Raw genomic sequence first — 9939 nt, 5'->3', positions numbered from 1 at the left:
CAAGAGTCCCCAGGTCTTGCTACACTGCTGGCCAACCAGGTCTCTACCCAGGTTCACAGGAGTCTATTGAACGTTGTAGGGCTTAGCTCACAGCTTCATTGCTGTTTTTCCCTCACTTCCCCTTATTGGTGATGAATGTTTCCACAAGCTTTTTGAAGCTCCTTGTATATATTAGAAATTGTGCATGTTCATATGTAATGGAGTCCTGATATAGTATGGTAGGATAAGCACTGGACTGCTAACCAAAAAGTCAGCAATACAACACCACCAGTTGCTCCTTGGAAACCCTATACTGGGTCACTATGAGATGGAACCTACTCAGTGGAACTTAGCATCATCAACCACTATATATGTATATATTGTTATTTACTACTGTCAGTTCTGACTCATAGCAACTCTATATAGTGTTTCTGAGGAGTGACTGGTGGGTTTGAACTGCCGACCTTGTGCCGACCTTGTGGTTCAAACTGACTTCACAGTCTAGTTCATTATCCTCCAGTGCTGTACCAGGACACCACACACACACACACACACACACACACACACACACATATATGCATGCATAAGGAACTCTGGTAGTGTAGTGGTTACGAATCAGGCTGCGAACCTCAAGGTCAGCAGTTCGAAACTACCAGCTATTCCATGGTAGTAAGATGAGGCTTTCTGCTCCCATAAAATTTTACAGCCTCAGAAACCCTGCAGCATCTCTATGAGTTGGAACCGACTCCACGGCACATAATCTCCACCCACCACCATATGTGTGTGTGTATGTATGTATATATATATACATACATACACACATGTGGTTTAGGATCAGCACTGGACTATGAACCACAAGGTCAGCTGTTCAAACCTACCATCTGTTCCCTGGAAACCCTATACAGGGTCAATATGAACTAGAACCGACTCGATGGCACTTTAACAAAAACACATCTTTTTCCCATGGCAAGGCTGATGATTTCAAACTGCTGACCTTGAGGTAAGCAACCCCACTCGTAACCCCTGTGTTACCTACCAGAGTTTGCTTGCTCAGTCTTTCTCTCCATACATACACACACACACACGTATATATGTGTGTGTGTATATATGTGTGTGCGTGTATCTATATATTTATCCACCACCCATCTGTCAGTTTGTCATACTGGTTTGTGTATGGCTATGATGCTAGAAGTATGTTACAGATATTTCAAATAGGGTCAACCATAATGGATAGGTTTGAGCAGACTTTCTAGACAAGACAGAATAGGAAGAAAGACCTGGCAATTCACTTCCAAAACTTAGCTAATGAATCCTGGATGGATCACAGCAGAACATTGTACAATATAGTGCTGGAAGGTAAGCCCCCTGGTTCAGAAGACATTCAAAATACAAAGCGATTGCAACAGTTGATTCTAGAATACCAATGATAGTGAAGATGCTGCAGAACTAGGTAGCATTTTGCTCTGTTGTACATGGAGGTTGCCATGGGGGTTGCTGTGTGTTGGAGTCCACTCAGCAGAAACTAGCAATAACTGTCTATGTACCCCTCTATTAGTATGCTGTTAAGTACCATCAAGTCACTTCCCACTCATAGTGACCCTTATAGGGTTTCCGAGGAGCAGCTCATGAGTTTGAACCAATGACTATACAGCTAGCAGTCCAGTGCTTGTCTCTACAGTGGCACAACAGGACTCCATGCATCAATATTGTTAAGTTCTATCAAGTTGGTTCTGACTCCTAGCGACCTCATATAGGGTTTTTGTGGAGCACCTGGTGAGTTTGAACCAGTGACCTTGAAGTTCTAACTGACCTTAAAGTCAAATGCTTATCCTATAGTGCCACACCAGACCTCCATCTGTTAGTATAGGTATTGAAAATCTTTGGAATGATATACATCAAAATGTTAAACTATAGCTGATCTCCTGGGTAGCATTAATAAGAACTCTCCCTTTACAAGTTTTGTATTTCTGTGATGTTGAAAGGTTTTACAGTTAAAACATAGGGCATTTATAATCAGAGGAACAAAAAATTTAAATTAGGTAATGAAAACATTCCTGACATGAGAGATTGAGAGACAGGGAAGGCAGAGGCCCTGACTTAGCACCGCCAGGCTGACATTCATCTGATAAACCACAAATACAAGGGACAGGATTTGAAAATACTTCTCCTTGATGTTTTCAAGTTACTCTGAAAATCTGATGACCACAATCTGTACTCTTATTCTTGCAGAAGGATGAAATTATGTATGTCCCCTCAGCTTAGACAAGTTTCATTCCCTTGAGGTTCCTCAGGATTAAAAAAACAAGAAGTGAGGGGTGGATTTATTATGTCATCTTGTTTGCAGTGTTTCTGTTCAGTAGGGTGGACATAACTTTTTTTTCCCCCTTTCCGGAAGTCCATCTCTAGCCTATTTCTTTTATATTTGAAATGAATGTTGAAGCTGGCATATATTTTCAAAGGTATTGCCTGTTGGCTTGAGTAATCACCCAGATGTTTTCTTTCAGGCTTTATGAAGGCAAAGAACAGATGGAGTTTGAAGAATCCATGAGAAGGCTCTTTGAATCCATCAACAACCTGATGAAAAGTCAGTATAAAACCACCATCCTTTTGCAGGTTAGTTTACACTGAAAAAAAATCTGTTTTTCTTTCCTCCTCTTGGCTATCCGATAACTAACAGCATGTTGAGATAATGTCTACTTTGGCTTAAATATGCAGCCCTGAGTTAATTGAAAGCCTGGACTGGCCAGGTGGTTTAGTGATTAGGAAGGCCAAGAGCTTGTCTGGGCAGAAGAAAACATTTACTGTTTCCTGTTAAGGTAGCACTGCCACCATTTAAAGTAATTCTGAAGTTTTTATTATCTGGAGGAAATAGGTCAAACCTGAACCACTTTTGATGGTGAGGATAGTTAAGATGGTAATCTCTTAAACTGAAGCTCACAGTAAGTAGTCCACTTTTTATCCTCAACACCATCAAATCAGGTCCCTTTTTGGAATTAAAGAGTTGCCTCAATGAACAAGTGATACTCTGGAGAAAACAGGTCCTCTAATTTAGTGGTTCATGATGCTAATCTGCAAGTTCTGTAACTGCAAGAAACCTGGAGGCCTAACCTTGTGTTTGAGAATGAATTGAGCAGCAGAGAGTCTGAAAGAAGAGGGTATTTAGGAGGAGGTCATCATAATTTTCACAGAATTTACTCTAAAGTGTTCAGAGAGGCTGTGTGATGTGCTGTTAATAAAGAAAATCCAAACATATTTACATAAATCAATGAGTTAATATTGATGGTTGCTGTTGTTTTTTCCTGTCAACTTTATTCTTTTAGTTGCTAATTTAAATATCCACAATTATACCTGGGATTGTCTAGTCTTTGGTTAGAATTGATGAAGTACTAGTATTTAGTTGAACTGCTGGTGTAGTGCTATAGAATCAGCACTGGACTTCAAACCACAAATCTGGCAGTTCAGACCCACCAGCTCTCCATGGAAACTCTATAAAGGGGTTGATATGAACTGGAACCAACTCAGTGGTCCTTAACAACAACAACAACAACAACAAAAAGTTGTTCAAATAAGGTCTCTTGGTGGTCCCTCGGTGGCATTATGGGAGAAATGTCTGTCTGATGGTTTGCTTTGTTAAAAATGGCAGCCAAGAAAACCCTACAAAACAGTTTTACTCTGTATCACATGGGGTTGATGTAAGTTGGAATCTACACAATGATGATTTGGTTGTTGTTTTTGTCTTGTTTTCAGGGTTTGGCTAGAATAGAGGCGAGGAGACAGAGAGAGTGTTTGCAGCTAACACAATAGGAATGTTTGCTACTCATTAAAATCTTTTGGTGATATTTAATAAACTCTGATGCCTAGTTACCATGACCAGACAGTCTAACCTGTATGGGGGTGTTACCTGGGTATCAGGATTTTAAAAAGCCCTCTGGGTGATTCTGTTGTACAGTAAATGTTGGCAAACCATTCTGCTAAGGACTCCCTTTAACAAATAACAGGGGCCTCTGTGTACCTGTGTGTGGAGAGGGAGGCTTTGTCTTGTTCATCACTGTATCCTTAGTACCTAGAGTAGTCCTAACATAAGGAGACTTCAAAAAATTCATGGAAAAAAGGAATGAAAAGATAATGGAAAATTTTCACAAAGTTTTTGAAGCCCCCTCATGGATTTGTTGTTGTTGTTAAGTGCCTTTGAGTTGGTTCCAACTCACAGCTACCCTGTATAGGGTTTCTGAGGAACGACTGGTGAGTTTGAACCGTCGACCTTGAAGTTCAAACCAACCTTGTGGTCTAGTATATTATCCTACAGTGCCACACCAGTCCTTGTACATAGTTGATGCTTTATTGATATTTGCTCAATGAATGGTTGAATAACCTTAGGGATTTGTTGTTGTTAATTCAAGTATTATAATCAGATATGCAAAGACTTGGAATTTAGAAAACCAAAAGTGAAGAATATGCTCAGCATTTCTCAAGCTGAAAGAACTGAAGAAAAAATGCAAGCCTCAACTTGCAATATTGAAGGGTTCTATGAGCAAAATGTTGAATGATGCAGAAAGCATCAAAAGAAGGTGGAAGGAATACAGAGTCATTGTACCAAAAAAGAAATCATTGATAAGATAGCATATAATCAAAAACCAGTTGTTTTCAAGGACGATGTCCAAGGTTCACTTAAGCAAAGAACAAGGCTCCTGGAATTGATGGAATACAAATTGAAATCTTTCAACAAACTGATGTAACACTGAAGGCACTCACTCATCTATGCCAAAAATTTGGAAGACAGCTACCTGTCCAAGAGATCATATTGGTGTCCATTCCAAAGAGAGCTGACCCAATGGAATGCACAATAATCAGGCAACATATTGATATCTTATGCAAGTAAAATTTTGTAAAAGATAATTAAAAAATGGCTACAACAATACACTGACAGGGAACTGCCAGATTCTGACTAGGATGTAGAACGAGTTGATATCAGATATCAGATGGGTCCATCACTGTCAGATGGAACTTGGCTGAAAGCAGAAAGATGCTTACTGTGCTTTATTGACTACAAAAAGGCTTTCAACTGTGTGGATCATGACAAGCTATGGACAACATTAGGGAAAATGAGTATTCCAGAACATTTAATTGGCTCACGAGGAACCTGCACATAGACTAAGAGGTGGTTGTTCAAACAGAACATGGGAACACTGAATGGTTTAAAATTAAGAAAGGTTTGTGATAGAGCTGTATTCTTTCACCATACTTATTCAACCTGTATGCCGAGCAAATAATCCGAGAAGCTGGGTTATATGAAGCAAAACGTTGCATCAAGATTGGAGGAAGACTCACTAACAACCTATGATATGCAGGTGATACAACCTTGCTTGCTGAAAGTGAGAGGACTTAAAATACTTACTGATGAAGATCAATGACCATAGCCTTTGGCATGGATTGCATCTCAATGGAAAGAAAACAAAAATCCTCACCACTGGACCAATACACAACATTCTTATCAATGGAGAAAAGATTGAAGTTGTCAAAGACTTCATTTTTCTTGAATCAACTGTCAACACGCATGGAAGCAGCAGCCAAGAAATCAAATGACGTTTTGCATTAGGCAAATCTGCACAAGACCTTTTAAAGTGTTGAAAAGCAAAGACGTCAGCTTGAGGACTAAGGTTTGCCTGACCCAAGCCATGGTATTTTCAATAACCTCATATGGATATGGAAGTTGGACAGTGAATAAGGAAGATTGTAGAAGAACTGATGCATTTAAGCTATGGTTGGAGGAGAATACTGAAGTATTGAAAGTATGGGCTGCCAAAAGCATCAACAGATCTGTGTTGGAAGAAGTGCAGCCAGAGTGCTTCTTGGAGGGCAGGGTAGCCAGACTTCGTCTCTCATACGTGGGCTATAATATTGTCAGGAGAGATCAGTCACTGGAGAAGGATATCATGTTTGAGAATGTGGAGGATCAGCAAAAAAGAGGAAGATCCTCAGCAAGATGGATTGACAAGGTGGAAGCATCAGTGGGCTCCAGTGTGGGAAAAATTGTGAGGTTGGCCCAGGACCGGGCAGTTTCATTCAGTTGCGCATAGGGTCACTATGAGTAGGTACCAACTCTATGGCCCCTAACAACAACAATAAATATATGGAATTATTGATAGATTTAAATATATATAAAACCTGTTAAATAGTTTAATTTAACTAATTCTTAATTATTTACGCTGGTCCCCTCTTCCATAACTTTTTGTAGAATCTTGAAAGTGATATTTGTGTTACTAACTTTTCCAAATAGGTTGATGAGTATTTTGTCATTCAGTACTTGCAGCAAGAAGCAGGTGCAAATTTTAAAGAGAATAAACTCACAAGAACTGACTATGAAACAACAAGGTGGTAAAGTTTCACCTGGTGTACCAACAGTACAAAGTATCAGGCAGCACAAGGTGACCTTAGTCCTGAATCGGTGCCTGCATGGGAAAGATTCCACAGTCTATTCGTGCCGTCTGCCATGGATTTGGATAGGAACATAGAGTATGAATGCTTTTGATTGGCATTCTTGTCCCAAACTTTCCACTTCTTGCTGGGTAGTGGTTTATGGTAGTAACCCTAATGCATGCCTGCTTTACTTTGGAGTAGTAGAGAACAGGTTCAAATGTTAACTTTGTCCATTGTGAATCCAGGGATCACAGATGAGTTTGCTTGTTTGTTTGTTTTTTCATTTTATAAGCTCATTTAGAAATGCTTATCAATTTCTGTCTGTAGTTTTTCTTATTGTTCAAAATTGGCATGGACAGCTATTCATATGAAATCATGAGGAGTTTAAAGCCAGTTTAAAAAGGGTAGAATTAGTAAGACAATCATCTCCCATATGCAGACTAAGTGCCAGGCATGGGAACTGAGCTCTTGACATGCATTGCCTTTCATTCTGCCACAAATATGCAAGTACTGACTCTCCTCAGTATCCCAAGAGGCTCATAATAAAATAAAGCATTTATTTCTACATTATAGTGAATCACAGTGGCAGAGTTAGGGTTTGAACACTGCTAGGAATCCTAACTTCAAAGTCATTGTTCTTTATGCCACAAAGAAAGGGTTAAGCCAGGAGTTTCTGTGCAGTTTTAATAATGGACCACAATGCTAGGAGGTCCTTGTGGCAGGTTGAGAAGGGCAAAACCAGATAATCATGAATTAGATGTACCCCAAGTCTGAGTAAAAGACATATGGTGACATTATGCAGACCCATTTCCTTTAGGTATGATTCTTTGTAATTCTCAGTTTGGTGATGCAAATAAATGACCAGCTCCTGTGGAATGACATGCTGTGTTGGCCATTATGAGTGTCACTCATGCTAATGAAACTACTAGAGTGTCCCAGAAGGCAAGTGACCTTGTCTTATAGATCCCAGATGTTTAAGACTGTGGCTGCCTAAGATGTTAGTAGTTATCCACAGCAGAAGAGAAGGAGAAGAGGGGAGCCATTGGTTCTGAAGCAAGGAATGTCTGTTTATTGTAATGGAATGTCTGAGTCTCTGTTTATCGTGATGGGAAGTTGGGCAGTCATTATTAGTGATGGTTGCATGGCATGGTTAATGCAGTTTGTGTCACCATCTTGTACATGTGAAGAATGCTGAATCACTGTAGCAGTGCCCGGGATGCAGGGTCATTCTCCCTTGATTTGTGTCAGGCTGCAAAATATCCCTCTTGCCAACCTCAGAGTTGTTGGATGTAGGCATCACTCATGTTTATTTCACTTCCCACCTAGGTGGCTGCTTTGAAATACATCCCATCTGTCCTCCATGATGTGGAAATGGTCTTTGATGCGAAGTTACTCAGGTGAGAGCTTATTATGTACTTTTCAGGTGCTGTTGCCAAGCCAGAGATTCAGGGAGAAAGGAGGGATCTTGTGGGGAGCTCCAGATGGGCACTGGGCATGAGGAGGGGTGGCACATGGTAGGAGCTTTGTACAGGTAGTGGTGTCACCATGTGACCCTGTCTGCGGGGTGACACCTAAAGAACACCCTATGAAATTTTCGTGCAGTGTTTTCAGCAGAAATGTATTATTTTTTAATAAAAATACCCCTATAGTTAGAATAGGAGTCCTGCTCTGAGTTAATGCACCAAACTGTAAATGCACCAGCCATTTGAACTGCAAGGTTGGCAGTTCAAACTTAGCAGCTGCTCCTTGGAAACCTTATACAGGGTCGCTATGGGCCTGAATTGACAACAACAATAGTTTGAACAACAAAAACATTTTTCATAAGCCCAGCTTACATGTATCAGTACACCTATAAGGCTACAACTCTATGCTAGTTTACTTTTTAACTTCCTCGTGCTAGTAGGATCAGCACTAGACTATGAATCACAAGGTCAACTGTTTAAACCAACCAGCTGCTCCTCAGGAACGCTATGCAGGGTTGCTATGACTCAGCACTGGCTCAGTGGTTCTAAACAACAACAGTAATGAGAGCTGTCATTATTACCTAATTACAATGACACTTGGAATCATACGGTTTCATCTGCATGTTCTAAAGGCATTTGCTATTGTTTTTGTTGTTACTAGTGTTTTTATAGTCACTGATTTTATCAAATTTTCTGGTGTTTTAGCTACAGTATTGTGGTACTTAGTATTTGTCAACCTGTATTTTTGAGAATGAAGTACTAATTAAAGGAAAAGGAGAAAAACTAACAGTGGCTTCTGTTTAGTTGCTGATAATGTTGTAACTTAGAATGTTGTAAATGAATGTAGAAAGAGGTTTAGAAGCATTTTTGTTGTTAGTATATTATAATCTAAGAAATACATTGCAGCTATTTACAACTATATTTGTCACATTATTCTATGATTAAAATTAATAATGAATATTACTAAGTCTGTTTGTCAGTTTGGTGTACTGGGGTAGCTGTGTATTTTTGTGATGCTGCCAGCTGTGCCACTGGTAGTTCAAGTACCAGTAAGGTCTCTCATGGTGGATACATTTCAGTGGAACATAGAGACTAAGACAGACTAGGAAGAAGGAATAAGCATTCCAATTCTGAGGGATTAGCTACTGAAAACCTTAGGAACAGCAGTGGAACACTGTTTGATCCAGCATCAGAAGATGAGCCCCTCAGTTTGGAAGACACTCAAAATATAGTTGGGGAAGAGCTGCCTCCTCAAAGTAGAGCTGACCTTGATGTGAATGGAGCAAAAATTTGGGGGCTTTCATTTGCTGTTGAGGCATGACTCAAAATGAGAACAAAACAGTTGCAAATATACATTAACAGTTGGACTGTGGATTGCACTAAGTATGAATCTAGGAAAAGTAGAAATTCTGAAAAACGAAATGGAACACACAAAGATTGATATCCTAGTCTTCAGTGAACTTTATCTGGACTGGTATTGGTCATTATGAATTAGTTGAATGTATGCTTGCTGTGCGGGGAATGACAAATTGATGAGGAATGACATTCATTATGAAAAATAATGTATCATGATCTATCTTGAAGTACAATGCTATCTGTGATAGGATAATATCCATATATCTACAAGGAAGACCAGTAAATGACGCTACTATTCAGATTTCTACATCAGCTACCAAAGTCAGTGATCAAGATATTGAAGAATTCTACCAATTTCTTCAGTCTGAAGTTAATCAAACAAGCAATTAAGATGCAATGATAATTATTGGCCAAGTTAGAAGCACAGAAGAAGAATCCACAGTTGGAAAATACAGCCTTGTTGATCGAAAAGAAACTGGAGATCACATGATGAAATTTTGTAAGACCAACAACTTCATTTCAAAAACCTTTTCTCAATAACATAAACAGCTACTGTACATATGGACCTTGCCAGATAAAACACACAGGAATCAAATTGATTACATATATAAGAAGAGACAATGGAGAAGCTCAGTGTTATTAGGAACAAGGACAGTGTCAACAAGTCCAGGGACAGACTGGAACTGACCATCTTGCTCATATGCACGTTGAGACTGAAGCTGAA

General features: G+C 39.6%; 1 protein-coding gene across 1 annotated transcript in view; it reads left to right on the top strand.

Annotated features, from left to right (window-relative positions):
- Positions 1-9939, top strand: part of DOCK2 (dedicator of cytokinesis 2) — a 658261-nt gene that overhangs the window by 157518 nt on the left and 490804 nt on the right. The window contains exons 23-24 of the mRNA XM_006864832.1: positions 2484-2592; positions 7723-7793. Of these exons, the coding sequence (XP_006864894.1) occupies positions 2484-2592; positions 7723-7793 (180 nt within the window). The remainder of the gene's footprint in view (positions 1-2483; positions 2593-7722; positions 7794-9939) is intronic.

This window comes from Chrysochloris asiatica, unplaced genomic scaffold (genome assembly GCF_000296735.1).
Source record: "Chrysochloris asiatica unplaced genomic scaffold, ChrAsi1.0 scaffold00071, whole genome shotgun sequence".
Taxonomy (NCBI): domain Eukaryota; kingdom Metazoa; phylum Chordata; class Mammalia; order Afrosoricida; family Chrysochloridae; genus Chrysochloris; species Chrysochloris asiatica.
This window is presented reverse-complemented; position numbering and strand designations above follow the sequence as displayed.